The sequence below is a fragment of the Syngnathus leptorhynchus genome, chromosome 3, assembly GCF_054491065.1.
Source record: "Syngnathus leptorhynchus isolate UIUO chromosome 3, UIUO_Slep, whole genome shotgun sequence".
In the NCBI taxonomy this organism is placed as follows: domain Eukaryota; kingdom Metazoa; phylum Chordata; class Actinopteri; order Syngnathiformes; family Syngnathidae; genus Syngnathus; species Syngnathus leptorhynchus.
This window is the reverse complement of record NC_141197.1, coordinates 7,550,603-7,569,972: the sequence shown is the minus strand read 5'-3', so window position 1 is coordinate 7,569,972 and position 19,370 is coordinate 7,550,603. Positions and strand designations below refer to the sequence as shown.

Sequence of the window (19,370 nt, the reverse complement as noted above, 5' to 3'; positions counted from 1 at the left end):
TTGCTGAACGTCAGCAAGACCAAGAAGATTGTTGTTGACTTCCGGAAGGGTCACGCCCAACACATGCCACTGACCATCAGTGGTGCTGTGGTGGAGAGAGTGAGCAGCACCAGATTCCTGGGAGTGCACATCAGTGAATACCTCTCCTGGACCACCAACACTGAGTCACTGGCAAAGAAAGCTCAGCACCGCCTGTACTTCCTGCGGAAGCTCAGGCAAGCAAGTGCTCCACCAGCCATCATGACCACATTCTACCGTGGCACCATTGAGAGCGTCCTCTCCAGTTGTATCGCTGTGTGGGGTGGTAGCTGCACTAAATACAACATGAAGGCCATGCAGCGCATAGTGAACACAGCTGGTAGGATTATTGGTGCTTCACTCCCCTCCCTGAAGGACATTTACGCCTCCCATCTCACCCGCAAGGCGACCACGATTGTGAGTGATGTGAATCACCCCGCTCAAATTTGTTTCATCTACTGCCCTCTAGGAAGAGGTACAGAAGCCTGCGCTCCCGCACCCCCAGACTCACCAACAGCTTTATACTCCACGCTGTTAGGATCCTGAACTCTCTCCCCCCTCCACCCTCAGCTGCATAGCGTCCTGGTCTTTTGGGCCACATTGGCTGCCTTGCACTACTCCTCCTGTACTTTGCGCTATGTTCTGCTGTATGCACACTTGCTCCATTCCAACCATGTTGCTCTTATTTATTTATTTATTTATTTATTTATTTATTTATTTATTTATTCATTGCTTTTATTTAGTCATTGTATGTACTTCTTGTTTTTACTTTTTGTTTTGTTTACTTGAATGTTTTGTTTGTTCGTGGACCAATATAATATAATATAATATAATATTATATATATATATATATATATATATATATATATATATATATATATATATATATATATATATATATATATAATATGTGATATGCCTTCTCACCGTGGGATAGGGTTAGGGTTTCGATCTCTTTGTGTGTCTTGACATGTGAAGAAGTTGACAATAAAGCAGACTTTGACTTTGACTTAAACCCAAAACTAATCAACAAAAGACAAGCATGAAATCCTGCACGTAAAAACGATATTGAAATATAAAGCAGAGAATATTTCTCCTGCTATGTTTATATTAACAGCTACACTCACCTTTGACCAACTCCCAGTGATCCAATCGGCCGGGCATGGGATCTCTGTGTTACAGGACAAGACGAACTCGGGTTTTGGGATGTGTTCACACTCACTGGGCTGGAGGGCTTTCTGATCTTCCTCGCTGACGGCTTGTATGCACAACACTGTTCTTTTCGTCACGCCAGAGTTCCCACAGCTTGCAGAGCATTTCTGCCACTCACCCACCCACCATCTGCACTCAGAGACACAGATTTAGTTGAATTGTGACATAATTGTGATGGAAACTGTCAAATTTCACAGTAGACCTCAGAGACAATGACTCAAGCATTTGACCTTTTAGAGCAAATACGATAAACAAGAGCATGCGTGTGTACATGTGAGGCTTAATGCATCAATCCAAACACACACACGCACACGCACTGGCTCTGAATATTACTCATTAGCACATGTGTTTGTTAAGAAACTAAGAACTGCAAACGTGATCAGTAGTAGGACGTTGGCTGAGGAAGAACATGCTGTTTTTTATTCAACATGTACTTTTAAGCAACAAATAACCAACTATTGTGTCAAGTGTCAGCTGAATGTCTATACTTGACCCAGTCTTGCAATTTTTCAAAATGTGTGCGATTTAAAGCTCAACAAGTGTCCTTAAGAGTGAAAAAAAAAATCAAAGCGATTCAACTGCTCTCCAATACCGTTTCCTCTTCAAAGTCACTTTTTCTTTCAGTTGGAACGTTTTATGACGCATCAAAAATTATCTTTCTTGTCTGTTGCCAGTGGAAGTGAAATAGAAATTTAAAAGGGAACTGACAATACTGAGTGCAGAGTACTGTGGTTTTCTGACTAAAAAGTAATGGACTTCTACCAACCCTTTATGGTACTATGTACTTGATGATATAACCTTGAGTAGAATTATAAGACTCAATGAACAAAATGTCATTACAGGCAAATTGCAAATATGGACTCACATAGCTGGACAAGGCTCCTTGTTACAGGTTGTTTGGTTGTCATCAGGTCGGGTTAAAGGGTCACATGATGACTCATCCACTATTCCATTGGTTCTTTCCACACAGTGAAAAATTTGCCTTTGAACACCTGCAATGATCATGAAATGAGAGGTTTTGCGCCAGGAAAAATGCACCATCTATTTTCAATGCACCAGAAGAGGTGTGCAATTGAAAGTCGTCAAAGACGAATCTCATTTGCATTCTTTTGTACACATTTACCTTGTTTTAGTGTGACTCGGTAAAACAATGAATATGTGGCAAGAAAAAGGACTTTGATTCACTGAAAACGAGAGCTAGTCTGCTATGTAATGCAGAAGAGACTGAAAATACGCAAGTCTGCTGAGACGCTCACACTTTTCAATAGATCCGGACCATTATTATGTACGATATATACTTTGCAGCAAAATGTCAAAAGGTGGCCAGAAAAGCCTTGATGGTTGCTAAACCCAGGCAGCAGCCTCTTTATCCTTGAGGTATTTTATTGAAAGCATGTACAGTAATGTTTGTAGAATACCAAGGGACAGTTTTGAGTTGGAAAAACATGCATAAAATGTTTTCTTTATTTTGCAACTCAACAAACAAGTGGTATGTTCCCCTACCTTCTCCACAGGTGGCACTACATTCACTCCATGATCCACACTTCCAGAAGAAAATTGAGGCGGAGCTGTTATTGTCTTCAGAAATATTTTGACTGATTGTGTACTCATAGCGCACTCCTGGATTGGTCTCTTGAAAGAGGAGCTACAAAAAAGTCCAACAAACACTTTGTGTGAGGCAAAATCAACTGAATCAGTTAAGAGAGCAGCATCATTGAATTTGTGAGTCAGTCCCGCTATTTTGTCGAAATGAATTGAATGATGAATTAAATTACTAACATATGAATTTAGAAAACAGCTGACATATTTGTTCTTGAAATGTCATAGTCAAGTCAAACAAACGATGATTGGTGATGATTTAGAAAATATAATGTGAAATTTTTACGTGACATTTAATTATTATAAAACGTAACGGAACACCTTTTGGGTTTAGGATTTTCCAAGTGACAAAGAAACCTTTCAAAATTGTAGGCATATCCAAATCTGAGAAATGTGAAACGCATGGAAGAATTGCATTTGTATTCAGCCCCCAGAGTCAATAGTTTGAAGGGTACTTTCGATGCAATTACTGCTGCACATCTTCTGCATCTCTCGGGTATTTACCTCCCAGCTTTGCAGATCTGGACATTGGCTTGTTTTGCCCATTGTTCTTTGCAAAGAAGATCCATCGAAGTCAGATTGGACAGACACCATTTGAAAGCAGTAATTTTCAAGTCTAGGCATAGCTGCTCAATGGGATTTACGTCTGCACTTTGATTGGATCATTCTACTGCAGGAATATTTAAAAAAAAAAAAAAAAAAATCTAAATCAGGGGTCACCAACTTTAAATACTCAAAGAGCCATTGGGACATATAAAATAATTTGCTAGGAGTTAAAAAAAAAAGGCTTTTTTTTTCCTTATAAAAAGACAACACAGCAACACTCATGGTTTATTCTTATTGGGGGGTGGCTGCATATGCAGAAGTGTGTGTTGCTTTCATGAAATCAAAGAGCTGTGCGGCAGAATGCACGATCCGATTTCTTTTTGGAACAGAAACATTTTCATCTCTGTACAAAGATGTAGATGCTTACTTTCAAATAACACGGTCAACATCTATTGATTTGAGTTCTCTTTGTATTGATGAAACTTTAACGACCCACCTGCAGCGGACCAAAAATTCTGTGTTTCTTTGTCCCATTGACAAGTACCCTCAGTCGAGAGTAAATGTGTAATGAATGCCGACACGTACGCGCAGTAGCAGATGGACTTTTACGCATCAAAAACCAATGAGCAAGGAATGGGGGGGCTTTGACGAAAATGAATGCCCATCTTTCTCTTTTGATGCAACACACACATCCTCAGTTGCGTTCAGTAATGTGGAGCAGTTTTGAGCTTCAGTTAAAACATAATATTTTGCTTAACTGTGTCAAAAAGATATTTGCAAAATAATCGCTAATTGGGATTATTAATTGCATATTTGCACCCAAGTTTTTATCTATGACGTTATGTGAGTGATGCTTGTATTTCATATAAATTAATGTAGGGCATATCAATCAACCTTCTTTTTTTTTTTTTTAGTTTTTTTCAATAAACTTTTTTTTTTCTAGGATTCATCCATGGCTTACCTACCGGCAGCCCAACAGCTCACACATCTGTCTGATCCATATTATGAGAGGCAAAATAATAATAATAAGAATAACTAAATGTAAATGTTTTGTTAAAATGTGACAAAATGTTAAATGGAAAATGGGGCGTCTTCCGCCTTTCTTTCAACATTGCCTTTCTTCTTGCAGTGCAATAGCAATATGTTTGGGGCCTTTTTGACTGGTAGTACAGAGACATTGCTATAAATTTGAGATCTCCACTCCTCTTTGTAGTTGTCAAAAAGTATCTCGCCCAAAAAAAAAATACAGAACATGTGGCGCACCATTATGGCTAGGAAAAATTTATCTTTCAATGTCAGCAGCCAAAGGAATTGTTGTTAGTCACCCTTTGACTCGCCAACATGAGCGCGCCAATTTAGGCTAGGTATGTGGCTCGCATTCAAGTCTTTCCATGTGTCCACTATTCCCTCTAATTTTTTTCTTTTCCAGTTAATCTACATGTTCATTGATGATTTTTTTGAAAATATCAAATGCATATCTTTGATACTGCTAAAAGCATATTTGAAACCATTTTTATAAGAGCAGCAACCTCGTTGTTCAAGTAGGGAGCCAGATGACACTAATGCACCGTCTTTTGAAATAGATTTGCTGGTGGTCATGAGATGAGGTGGTTGTTGGGGGGGGGGGGGCAAGCCTTGAGGTCTGCTATTCACATTAGAAGAGGATGCCATATAATCAGATGCCTTTTCATCTACCATTAAAAAAAAAACTTTCCTTAGAAGTCATCTTATGTAGAAAGTGAGCAAAAAGAGAGCACAAGCAGCACAGAGAAATGGTTGAGAAATAGTCCAGCAATATGTGAACTATTAATGATCCTCGCATGACTACAGCAAGGTTATGTTACATTCTTAAAACTTTTCAAAGATTAAATAATTGCCTCTAATAGTGACCTTAGTACAATCTAAAACAAACTGAAGAAATGTAATATGTTGAGATTTGTGATATGTTAAATAGACTGGCCCTAAACTGACTCATGCAACTGCATAGTATCATTTAAAAACAAAACAAAAAAAACCCACTGAATTTCATGATCAATCGCACCTGAATCCATAGTGGTTCCATGGTGGGTCCAGGTGAGGTCAGATTCTCTAGATGTCCTGTCCGTTCATATGTAAATACAGCCCCGGCCGCCTTGTACTCGCCATTCCATTGTATAGTCCAGCCGCCATTCAGATAATACTTGTTGGGGCCGTCACCTCTGAGCGCTAGGAAATTCCCAGCTTCAGCCATCTCCTCAATCCTTATGTCCCACGATCCCTCTGGGATGAGTCCAATGTCCACATAACCTTGATGACAAAGCATTTCATTTAAATGACAATGCTTATAAAATCACAGTTCATGCATACATTATGAAACAGGATGTATTCAATAATAGCAAGTCTATTTCACTATTTCATAAACGTAAGGAATACAATTCGGGAAAGAGTTGTAGATTATTTCTATCTTGTAACAAGGTTTATTAGCATTAAACAATTTCCATGAACCCTAACCCTTTTCAACGGGGTATACATTCGTGAGATGATTCTTGACAGTGCTGCCCGGCGGGATGGATTGTCATTATAAAAACAATTTTTTAGCATAAGACGGTGAAGAGTATTCTGCCCTTTTGAAAAATATTCAGCAATACTGCTCTTTACATACATATATGCTCCTCACAAATCAAGCATAATTTTAAAGGGAGACTAAAAAGGGCTTCCAACAGACTTTTGCGGCAAGAATGATTGCCAAGTCAGAAACAATCGACAATGGGGTCCATTCTGAGTTGAAAAGCATTTATAGTAAGAGCATTCATTCCAATTATAATCAACTAGGTCGAGAAATCGGTTGAGATTGCGACAAATTGTGAGAAACATACCAAGTCCTTCGCTCTTTTCAAACGTTTTCCTCACAGTTGCACAGGTGGAGCCATTACCAAGACACACTCCGCATCGATCCTCCACAGCGCTTGACTCAATCACGTAGTCACAGCCGACATTCTGTGATAGGCATGCAAGAACACTTAACACTAAACATGGACTCCACTAATAGCACAACAATGGCAAAAAAAACCCCACTAACCTCAAAACATCATACTGAATAGATATTTGAATAACTCTTAGCTGCAATGTCAGATGGGTGGATGAATGCAAACACTGTGAATGTATGTTTAGAAGGATAATCACAACTGAAGACATGCATGCACACCTTTACACAATCGTCACACAGGGTTGAAAAAAAATTTAAAGCCTTCCTCAAATTGATTTTTTTTAATTCAACAAATTATCTTGTTTTATTTTACTTAAGTCATAATAAACTTGACTTATTTCCAGTTGTTCATACACAGCAGGCAATGCTCATGTAATCCTGATCAAGGAGCTCAAATACTTCATGCTTGTACGGGTACAGGTAACTAAAATAATTGGTCGAATGGGTAATCATTTCAATAAGACAGCTATTAGGAATGGGTAACGTCAAAGGTATTTTTCAGGAGAACTTTTCAATAGAAACTCTTATGCAGAGTGGGTACTAGCGTATTTTCCGGACTATAAGGCGCATCTAAAAACCTAAAATTTTCTCAAAAGGCCACAGTGCACCTTATAGTCCGGTGCGCCTTATATATATGGACCAAATTCCTAAATTTAAATTGGCCCGAAGCATTGCGTCATGAAATCAATCATAAGTGGCCCGCTGAAGACTATGAATCATAAATCAAAAAAACTACAGATCATTATTTTGTGATTGTAAAGTAATTTGTTGCGTCTGAAGTTGAAATAAAAAAGATAAAATGGAGAATGATTTGATTTGGATTAAAAATCTGACATGATGCATTAATGGTGCGCCTTATAGTCCGGTGCGCCTTATATAAGGACAAATAATTGAAACGGGCCATCCGTTGAAGGTGCGCCTTATTGTCCAGTGCGCCTTATAGTTAAAAAAATACGGTAATTTAATCAGGTATTTTGGCATGAAATGGTAAAATTTTTTCAAGTTTGTAATAACGGGTGTTATCAAGATGAATATGTTAGCCTTTTTAGCAAGTACTATTAAATGTAAAATTTTTGGATTAATTTAAGAAAATCCTCACTTGGTGAATAATCAAGGTTGGCTAATAGCTGTTTTTTGCAATTACAAATTTGACAAATTTGTACTTGTAAATGGCAATTAAACACACGGTATGTCAGTGAATGTAGTTATCTTTACTTGGCTTTGATTTAAATCTTAAATTTGGCCACGTGTTGGTTCAACCGTTGTTTGTCTGTGTGGCGAGAAATTGACTTGCAACCTGGACCTGGACGTGTGTGGGGTACATGCCCAAAGTCATCTTTGCCCCTAAGAAAGACAAGCACTATAGAAAAATGGATTACCGGATAACCTTGTTGCTATGATAGAAAAATTGTGAAAAAATGAGTGTCGGACAAAAATGTCACAAAATGTCATGAAATCTGGAGTCTAATCCATATCCAAAGAGTATATCAGTAAATGGCATTTCGGCCTGGACTGTCAAGTGGATGTTATCTTGAAAATGATGGCCACAGTATTTTGAATAACATGCAATGCAAAATGTCAAATGCATAACACTCGCCTGTAGGGGGGATGTAGCAATTTCAGCATTTCAACAAACACAGAAAAGGAATACAATATGTAGTACTGTCTATACCTGTGGTTTAAATTAATTGAACAAATATTCTCTTTGAAATGTATGAGACATACTGCTACCTTACAAATGCCGTTGATGCACATGTCTCTGCTTTTGTTTCCTTCGAAACATGGCGTACCATCAGTGACAGCATCAAGCATCTTTTCAGAGAAGTCCTCATTGAGCGGACGACAGTGGAGTTCGCAAGGACTGACTGAAGCAGAACATGGACACGCAAGTGTGAGACATGGTGTGACTGTGAAATTGTCAATTTGAATCATATCGGCTCGCTCACCTCTGCTTATGACTGCCACCCACTTGTAGAATTTGCCCTTGTAGAGTGCACTGTTAAAGTGATTGCACTGCATATCTCGAAAAGTGGGCACATTTTGTGGACATGGTGTTGTGTTACAGATCCGATACCGCTGTCTTTCTCCCAGGCAGTACTTGCCTCTGTTCCTGGGACTGAAGGACAATGTTGTTAGGATCGAAACAGTTAATTGCTTATGGATTTCAGTGCTTCCCTTAACATAGTCGAGATCCTGGTGTGAGGAAAGCGTGAGTGAAAAGTGAGGGAAAGTGAGGATTGCCCCCCAAAAGATCATGAGCCTCAACGAGGGCTTCAAGTTTCAGATTGATCCTGCTACAGGTACCGTAATTTTCTGACTATAAGTCGCGCCGGAGTACAAGTCGCACCAGCCATAAAATGCACAATAAAGTGAAAAAAAAAACCATTTATAAGTCGCACCGGAGTATAACTCGCACTTTTGGGGCAAATCTATTTGTCAAAATCCAACACCAAGAACAGACATGAACCAGCAACAGTGGGCTAAACGATACGGTATGCTAACGTGACATTTTAAATAACTATCATATTACAAAAATATCTGCAGAGATCTAGTATATAACTATGTTGTAGCGTTAACAAAGTACCAGGAAAGACGTGGGTTTAGATAACAACAATATTATCAAACCATCTGTGTCACTCCATAAGAGACAGGCAGTGACATAATGACAAGTGTGAATTGAATAACCTCTCCTCACCTCACAGCAGTCAAAATGTCATGTATGCATTTACACAGTTTTTCCTCCATACTCGTTTTTAAGGCCATATTGACTATGATCGACTTTATGTCTGAAGCGGTTTGGTCATAGACCTCAATTTTTTCCCCATCATTTTAAATGGATGTACGAAGACCGTACAAAGCCAAACCGCCTAAACCTTAACGCTAGTGATTTAAATCTTTGCGATTAATTTAAAGGCATTTGATAAGAAGTCGGAACAGCACTCCATTGTGCGACCACAAAGACGGTAGTGGGTAAAGGCTGTTTGAACTTTATGACTACTTATGCTTAAAGGATAGGACGTTCCTACATGATCACTACCCCAATCGGTAATATAATAATTATTTATAATTATAACGTATTAATTTTCACCCAGAACAATTATGTTATTACCCAAATGCAAACACAACACTAAATTGCACTTCAAGTGCAGAGTCGCTGTATTCAAGCATCTATGGTGGTCACTATAGAGTGCTGCAGTTGCTTGCGGTTTTTAATAAAGGCCACTCTTCCCTGTGAAATGAAATTTGGTGATTCTGATTCAATTATTAAAGCTGGCAAATGTTACGGATTGTCTGTATTTTGGTAATGAAATCACTGAATGCTAATTCCGATTGTCCGTATTTTGGTAGTGAAATCACTGAATACTAATTCCGATTGTCTGTATTTTGGTAGTGAAATCACTGAATACTAATTTGTTACGTCTGTAATTTTGACTGTTATGTCAGTGTGGAGGACAATGGAAGGAAGGCAGAATGAGATGTCGAGAAGACAAAGGATGAAGATGTGGAGGGGAAGAACCACCCACCATCCACAACCACCCATATACGATTTCGTTTAGACACGCGGCAGACGCTTTATACCCTCGCCGTCGCCTCGTCTTTGCGGATTGATTCCGTTTTGGCACGTGACAGCTGTACTTTTAAACACACTCGAAACATATTTAAACACACAAACTATAGGAGCCTAAAAATGTGACAGCCGTAACGGTAATCCCCCACCCCTTGACAAATCACATGTGCGTGACTGCCACAATTTGCGCACTCTCTGGTCTTGAATTGTTCTCGGGCAGAAAATGATACAATGGAATATTATTTCCTATCTGAGCAAAATTATTTAGCAGGAGGGTGGGGGTTGGGTTAATATGGAAACAATTGATTTGCGTTTGTTATGATGTTAACAATAAATAAAGTAAACACACAGAATATAAATACTTTGGATCCCTGGTGTGTATTTGTAGAACTTGGTATTACTTCAACCTCACACAGCTTGCAAACTGGTCGATGTGCAAATGTTTGGTGGTGGCCGGAGGGGCCATGGGCACACACAGACAGCCGCACTGCTGTCAGCCTACCGCAGGGCAGCTGTGGTTACATAAATAGTTTACTACCAACAGAGTGTGAATGAGTGAGCGAATTAATAATACATCTACTGTGAGCACTTTGAGTATAGAGACTTCTATAAAACGTCCAATTTAAATCCAATTGGTTTATTTATAATTTTTTTATAAATAAATAAATGTCTGGCTTATTAAAAACTTTTAGGCAACATATGCTGTCAATAAAGCATTGTATACGTATTTTGAAAATACTATTTAGGGCAAATTTTGAATATTTTTCCAGTACACGGCGCTGCACTGGTTAGCACATCTACAGTTTACAGTTCAGAGGATGCGAATTCAATCAGATTTTGGAGTTCGGTTCACACAAAAGGCTCACCTTATTAAAAGGCCCACCTTCGTTCTTTGAGAAAATGAAAGGTTTTTAAGTGTGAAAATACGGTAATTCGACTGTGCAGTGTAACTAATGAAATGCATGATCAGTACGAGTATATAAACTTGGTTGAAAAACTTATTGCATAAAAAAAATAATACTTACACTGGGTCATCACAGTCCCTCTGGGCACTCTCAACTCCTGCCCCACATGACCTTGAACAGGATGACCACTGACTCCACGTACCCCAGCCTCCGTTGACACTGTCAGGGTAATGTCCAGCTGTGATACACTGCCCACTGAAACACCACTGGCAAGAAAATAACACGTTTAGAAGAGTGAGTAAATCAACACTTGATGTTCATTTGTTAATGTAGTAGTAATAATAATAATATAATACAAATAATAAGAAAAATAATCATTTAATTTTATTTGTAAATAAAATGTAGATTACATTTTCCAAGTCAATGAGAAACATTTCATTCCATTTTGGTGAAGACTTTTTTGGATTAATTTTATTTTGGTATCATCTAAAAAAATACAGTTTTCAAAAAAAAAATACAGTTTTCATAGGTGTATGGTAGAGTTAAAAACACATCCCATATTTGTCAATAAATATGTCCTGTAAGTCATGTTATACTGTACATCTAATAATTTTCAGGCTTTTTTTTCCAATATTAGCGGGTAGTTTTATAAACGTACAAAGTAGTATTATTCAAAGGCATTTTTATCTCATTAAAATTTTTGTTGGTCCCCCTAACTGAAATAACTTTGCTTTGAACCAAAGGATTCCATATTTGTCAAGAAACAGTAGAAAACAGGATGATTATACTTTGGGATTTTTCTTTTTATATTTTATTTTGTTTCATTGATACTACAATAATATAAACAACATCTTAACTGATGAAACAAAAGACTCACCTTATCTTGGCCACAACTGGTTCCATCTACAGCCCCATCCAGCTTGGAGTGGCACGTTGCTCCCACCGTACACCACAATGTGTCACACACATTCTTAAAAAGACAAAAACATTTGTCTGACTTTTCAAACATCCTGCTGTGGGTTACACCAAGTCTCACACACAAGCTAGGGAGATGTATGGTAACTGTCAAAGCAACGGGGCCACACATAAACATGCACATTCATTGCAAGTTTTGTGCCTCGAGAAGCAGAATAGATTTGTTCTTATTTTGACAGTTCAGTGCTTTTCTTGACTGTGAGTGAGAGAACAAAGTGCACTCAAGTCATTGGTACAAAGTTGAGGGCCTAACACACAAATCCAACTGTGAATATTTCCCAATAATCGGTAGAGAAGGAAAAGTGGAAATGTGTGTGACACAGTTATAATTGGTTTTGACAAGTGATAACATGAAAGGTCAAATGTGCTTTTTATCGGAGAGTTTGCTTACTGAGAGCACCATTAATCTTGCCTTGACATTTCTGCTGAATGGGTGGGGGTGAGTATGCCTTGTGGCCTATACAGTGTAAATGTATTTCGTTAATGTAAAATAATCAATGCTTAAAAACAACAGAAAAAAAAAATGTGATCATTAATCCATTGAATTTACAATTAATTGATCAATTTATAATTTCTATCCAAAAATGATTGAGATGACCTGAAATCTAATTTTACAGAATAAAGAACAGGGACTGAACACCAAAAACCAACACAATTTTGATAAGAAAAATAATTGGAAAGTAGCAGGGGTGCACCTAAGAGGTGCACAGGTGCTTTGGCACGCTAACAATACTGACATGCATATGAGATTTAGATTTGCCACAGTGCATTTGCATATCAAGCATTTTTGTCCAAATACACTGTGTACAGTTTTATTAGTGCATATCTTGACTGTATGGATATTTTCATGCCTATTTTCCAACTCCATGCTTTATAAGCGTGAATGCTTAATACAAGCATACCAAGTGATGTGTTTTTGTGTTATGAACAAATCAACACCTGATCACAGTGTGCATAATTATTAGGCAGATTTTTTTCCTCAGGAAAATGGGGCAGAAAAGATATTGTAAAAACTCTATTAGAGGGATGCAGCACTCTTGAAATTGCTCAGCTATTGGGGTGTGATCACAGAACCATAAACGTTTAATTGAAAATCGTCAACAATGTCGCAAGAAACGTCTTAAGGCAAAATTAAATCAACTGCAAAAGATTTGAGAAGAAGCTACCAGGAACCCATGAACCTCCAGTACTACCATATTCCGGATCTTCAATCTACCTGAAGTGCCCAGAAGTACCAGGTGTTTAGTGTTCACAGACATGGCCAAGGTATTGAAGGCTGACACTTGACCACCACTGAACAAGACACACATGTTGAAACGTCAAGACTGGACCAGCAAATATCATAAGACAGATTTTACAAAGAGCTTATCGACTGATGAGTGACTCTTGACAGGCCAGCTGGATCCGTGGCTGGATCAGTAAAATCCTTAGAGCTCCACTTCAAATCAAACGCCAGCAAGGTGGAGGCGGGTTACTGGTATGGGCTGGTAATACTTAAATCAGCTGCTTGGACTTTTTCGAGTTAAAGATGGACTTAGAATTAACTCTCAAATTCAAGCAAAAATTAATTTGTAATAATCGACTGAGACTATGCAGGAAAATATTCCATCACATGTATCAAAGTACTCCACTTGACATCTCGCCGGTAAAGGCCTTAAAGATGATACATGTGGCCCCCTTCTTCACCTGACCTGAATTCTATTGAGAACTTGTGGGCCCTTGCTATATGGGAGATATACGCTGGGAGGCTGTGGTAGTTGCTGCACAAAAAGTTAAATGTCAACAGATCAAGAAGCTGACAGACTCCATGGATGGAAATTGGATAACTTATTAAAAAGAAGGGTGGCTATATTAGTCACTGGTTTTGTTGTTAATTTATCAATTTTGAGTTGTTTATTATTTTCACTTGAATAAATGAAAATAAACAAGTGAGATGGGAAATTTTCCATTTTTACTTTAGTTGCATAATAATTGTGCACACTGATAGTGCACACTAATAATTGAGCACGCAGAAATGTTCCTAAGAAAGCCAGAATTCACTTTTACTCTCTTAAATATTTAGGTTTGGGGTTTATCAAAATTTTAGTTGACCGAGAGGACTGAAGTTGATCCTCTGGAAAAAAATAAAATAAATAAAATACAATTGGCCTAATAATATCAGTGGCGCCAGATAAATCAGCTATACATTATTGGTGGTACTCAAATGGTTGGTTGATTGTCAAAATATGGTTGACTGTGTGGGGCAAATTGTTGATTAAGTATGTAATACAAAGTGCACCATCTAACTAAATGTCAAGTCTTCTGTTGGTGGGCAATCTGTCTTTCCAATCTCCACACAATTTTACAGCCATTTAAAGTTAGTCAGTTTCATTTAATGTCTGCAATAACAAAATATGTCTTTCGTCTCTACACGAGAAAACATCAAAAGAACAGCACCAACAACAAACACATGCAAAACAGGTAACAGATTAACAGCCAGGTCTAACGAGATAGTATGATTCAAAGCCCGGATGGCATTGGGAATTAAAGAGTTTTTAAATGTATTACAGTTTGCCTTTGGTTCTTTGTAACGTCCACCCAAAGGGAGGAGTTGGAACGCCTACAAAGTGGGTCATTGGGCATTTTAAAGGCCCCCCCCCAAGCACTTCCTTGTAAACACAATTAAATTGTTTCTGTGCCTTCCCAATGACTTTTGAGGCGAGGTTCATTATTGTCTGTAATAGTGAACCTCGAGGTTCTTTCAGAAGTTTCCATAATGTCCTTTTTCACGCTGAAGTACTAGTTGAGTTTGCAAAATAGATAAAAGTTACAAGATTTAAATATGTGGTCTGTGTTATCGCAAGAGGTAAAGTTGCCGTCTATGTAAATACTTACTTCTTACAGTACTTAGTACTTACTGTAAGATATGAGAAATTGTTTACTACCGCTAGTGTGTCCTCTAATTGCAGGGGCTGCACAGGGTTCTTTTCATAATTCCTTAGTTTTCATGACATTAATCTCTAAGAAGCTTAAATCATAGCAGTTTTGGAGACATTAATCTCTAAGGAGCTTAAATCATAGAAGTTCTGGAGGGAAGATACATGTGCTTTCTATGCTTCTCCTGCCACTGAGTTCCGATTTTTTAATAAGGCAACCAAGGCCATATTGTCAGAGTACATAGAACAAACTTTTCCTGTGCCGCAATACATTATTAGTTGTATAAAGACAAAAGTAATGGTCTCTCTTGTGGAGCACTTGTGTTCAGTACAATATTGGACCGAGAATTATTGACAATGACCTGTTCACGGCAGTCAGAGAGGAAATTTAATCTTCCATTTAATCTGATATCAGTTTCTGCAGGAGAGCGTGAATCTGAAAGCTGTTGGAAGCCAGACAAGGTGCCATACTAGGTACTTTCCATACTTTTGTGGCTTTTCTATTTCGCTCTTTTTTTGGGTCAGATTTGCATATCAGATGCCAGTAGTACATACTGTAACATCAAACACCAGCATACACGGGCTGAGAAGCAGATGGCAAAGCCTGACTGGTTCATATTCATGAGACATAATCAATTGTCAACAAGGAGTCCAGAAGCAACCTGCCTTACACACGTTTTAATTAAACATATGTGGAATGTTTCTTCAACAGATGTCATTCAACTTTGATGGGATGATTTATAGAATTTCAATTTATGATTAATAATATTCCTATTTGTTTATTTTACTTGTACAAATCTCCTTTTGAAGCATATCCCCAGGTTTGGCCTCTGTTTTTTGCATTTTGTCTACCTAATCAGCGTGTTACAACGGCAGTATTGTAAGTTGTAACAAAGAAGCGCCATGTGGTCTCACGAGGAGAGTGATATTTTTAGAGAGGTTTCGATTGGTACCAGGGCGGCTCGGTGGAGCAGTGGGTAGCACGTCCGCCTCACAGTTAGGAGGGTGCGGGTTCGATTCCACCTCCGGCCCTCCCTGTGTGGAGTTTGCATGTTCTCCCCGTGTCCGCGTGGGTTTTCGCCGGGCACTCCGGTTTCCTCCCACATCCCAAAAACATGCTTGATAGGCCGATTGAGCACTCCAAATTGTCCCTAGGTGTGAGTGCGAGCACGAATGGTTGTTCGTCTCTGTGTGCCCTGCGATTGGTTGGCAACCAGTTCAGGGTGTCCCCCGCCTACTGCCCGATGACGGCTGGGATAGGCTCCAGCACGCCCGCGACCCCCGTGGGGACTAAGCGGTTCAGAAAATGGATGGATGGACGATTGGTACCATTTATAGGGAACAAATGATACTTTCAGAGGTTTCAATTGGTACCATTTATAGTAAAGAAATGTGGAGTTTTTGGAGTTAATCTTGAGATCTCAAACTAAAAAATTCAGCAAGTTAAAGGTCTTGAAGCGAAAAGAGTTGCAACCATACTCATTCTCCCCTACTCTTAATTCTAGCTGTTTCTCTTCAACTTTTCATGCTCTTTAACTCTTAATTTGGACTCCTGTAAGAAGAGCATTTCCTTTTCCCTTCATTTTGTCTAAAGTGCTTCATCTTGCTGTTCCATTGAAGTTTTACCCCAAACTAATTTTCACCGTCCATTGTCCCACCATATTTGCTACAACTGAACTCCATCACTCGTCGGTTCGCCTGCAAGGCCGTACATACATGTATTTCCCTTATTTCCCTCACTTGCAAGCAGTCAATAACCCTCTTAGAACCCAAATATTTTTAAAAGCCATGTAAACGCACACAAAAACTCAAATAAGAAGACCCCTTTTCTAACCGTAATATTTCAGCATGGATACACTTTCGAGTTATGGTCTAGTTAGGAGGTATTGGTTCATGTTCTGGTCACGCTCTTGCTCTATCCACAAGGAATCTTGGTCTTTGTAGTAAAGGAAGAGCTTATATATGCAGCTTCCTCGAGCCAAACTTTCTGTGGTGAGTGACATGACTATAATGTGTTTCATTGATAGTAGAAATTAAAAAGCGTAAATGACGATTTGTGTCATGGTGTCAATGTGATTTCAATGGGGATATTCAAATGCACGAGTAATTTTTTCCGCTCAGGCATGTCAACGCATTATTTCAAATGTTTCCAAAACTGGAGTTTTGACCTTAACCCGAATATTGATTACATGTAAATGTAGTCGTAGAAAACACGAAACATGGCAGGAAATGGTGTCTGGAATCTAATCTTGTTCTCTCCGAGTACTTGCTTTGCTTCAGCATGCTCCTTTCCCGTCTTTATCACTGCAGGTGCATAATAATCATCAACATACATTTTCTTTCAGAGAAAAACCTTTCTTCTCACAGGCTTTTAGAACAGTCATTTGCGATGACTCATTGTCTGGGGGGCAGGAGCCCAGCGCTTTTGAAGCTCAGTTCAAATTCTGTCCCAAGCTCAGAGTTCTCCTAAAGTCTGGCTTCCATAAATGTACTCAAGGACTCAGTCCCTTTTTTGATCCCTGGTAGGTGAATATTATATCTCCTGGCCCTTCCTTCATGGTGAGCGAGTTTCTCTTCCAAGATCCTCCCTTCTCTGGCGTGATAAGCTCACATGTAACCTCCTTGACGCCCAAGACACGCTCCTCCAGGTACCCCATTAGTTTTTTTCTGACATCATCAATCCTGCCATTTGGCACTCGAAGGTCTTTTCGATTGCTGTACAGACTGTCTGCTGTGACGTGTCTGAAATCTCTTATATCCGCCTGGATGGTCTCCAAATCAGCCATTTTCCTTTGTATCCTGGGTACTAGCATGCTTTTGTGCGTGTTAGCGTATCTGCTAGATTTATATCCTCCGGCACCGGATTTAAGTTTCCAGTTTTTCTTTTGGTTCTGCTTTATAACATAATCCAAGCACGTGTTATTGGTGCCAAACTCAACTTCTATTTGGAGAGCAACATTTCTAGACTGTCACCATGTTAGAATAGGATCTTGAGAGCAACAATTAGCCACTATAAAGACGACCAGCTGAATGCAAGAGGATAATCATTTGTTAATAAATTTGGCTTGCTTGAATAATTTGTCTTCCTTCCCTCACACCTCTGCAAAATTGCTTAAGCCCCTGTGCTCCACTGCACATCATTGTGCCCTACGCATCACTACACAACATTTCGAGAAAGACAGATTTTCCCATTCCATTAAAAACAATACGAAGAAAACATTAATCATGGATGGTTAGTTCCCTCACATGAAAACTTTAGGATGTAGTACTTGATGTACATATATATTGTATATGTATATACACCGGAGCCTCGATTTTCGAACGTTCCGGTTCTCGAACAAAAAATTCGAGATTTTTTTTTGCTTCAGATGTCGGACAAAATTTGGTTGTGGAACCTCGTGAGATGAGCCGAGAAGACCCATTTGCCAACTGACTCCGTTCGTTGCGCGGTTGGCGGCGCGCTATGGTTGCGCGTTTGGCGGTACGCTGCAGTGGCGCGATCAGAAAAAAATAATGCGCACATGAAAAAATGCTTAAAAACAGCGGGTTTTTTGTTGTTGCTTGGAACGGATTACATTTTTTTCCATTATTTCTTATGGGAAAACATGATTCGGAATTCGAACGATTCACTTCTCGAACAGCTTTCTGGAACGGATTGTGGTCAAAAACCAAGGCTCCACTGTATTTTTTAAAGGTATCCTCCGCTGTGCATGTAGTTGACCATCTTTCCAAATGTGGAAATTAAATGCATTTAACACATTTCACTTCATTCGGGCCTCAGAGATACATCCACATTTTAATTAGTCCTCTGCAAATGTGTGAAATTTATTTCCTAACCTGCGTGTGTTTGTGTGTGTGTGTGTGTGTGTGTGGATGATGATGATGATGATGATGATGATGATGATGTGTGTGTGTAAATGGGTAGCTTGCAATAGGATTATTTGCATTACAATTACGTTTTCTTTGTAATTGTGGAACATCTATGATAACTGTTATGTATGTCTATTAGCATTCCACACTTGCTTCAGCTTTTGTGTGGGGGCAGCATGTGAGACATTTGTCATGCTTTGACAAATTTCATACTCCTACATGAAACATACTACTCATCCACGCTCATATGCACACACAAACACACAGACGTGTGCATGTGCATGCACATACATATATGCACACACATTTTCTTTCAAATTCTGTTCCTCCACTTCATGGCCTTCACTTAAAATGAATGTATTTACTATGTGTGGATGGATAGATGGATGGATGGATGGATGGATGGATGGATGGATGGATGGATGGATGTGTACGTGTATGTGAATGTCTGCGTGTGCTTGTGTACAAGCGTGTCCATTTGTCTGTGGACGTTACTCAATCTCCCCAACCTGATGTACTGCATATATAGTATTCATATCTGTGCTTGGCTAAACAGGAAACAAACGAGTCAAATGTGCTTTTGTTGACAAAGCACATACAAATAAAAAAAAAAGCTGTTTTACTTCACCAAAACACTGACATACAGTGGTTGTTGTTATTTGACTTTTGGCTTTGTCCCTTTTAGTCAGAGATTGCTGAAACTCGCATAATGTCTGGCACAGTTTTCACATCGGATGGGCAAACATCCTTCCTGACACAAACATCAAATGCCAAGTGACCCAACCGGATAATACCAT

General features: G+C 38.9%; 1 protein-coding gene across 1 annotated transcript in view; it reads right to left on the bottom strand.

Annotated features, from left to right (window-relative positions):
• adamts7 (a disintegrin-like and metallopeptidase (reprolysin type) with thrombospondin type 1 motif, 7) overlaps positions 1-19,370 on the bottom strand; it is a 57,230-nt gene that overhangs the window by 13,073 nt on the left and 24,787 nt on the right. Inside the window, exons 10-18 of the mRNA XM_085907761.1 lie at positions 11,691-11,783; positions 10,934-11,079; positions 8,287-8,456; positions 8,072-8,205; positions 6,231-6,351; positions 5,417-5,661; positions 2,734-2,875; positions 2,096-2,222; positions 1,146-1,359 (exon numbers count right to left, since the gene is read on the bottom strand). Coding sequence (XP_085763887.1) covers positions 1,146-1,359; positions 2,096-2,222; positions 2,734-2,875; positions 5,417-5,661; positions 6,231-6,351; positions 8,072-8,205; positions 8,287-8,456; positions 10,934-11,079; positions 11,691-11,783 — 1,392 coding nt within the window. The remainder of the gene's footprint in view (positions 1-1,145; positions 1,360-2,095; positions 2,223-2,733; positions 2,876-5,416; positions 5,662-6,230; positions 6,352-8,071; positions 8,206-8,286; positions 8,457-10,933; positions 11,080-11,690; positions 11,784-19,370) is intronic.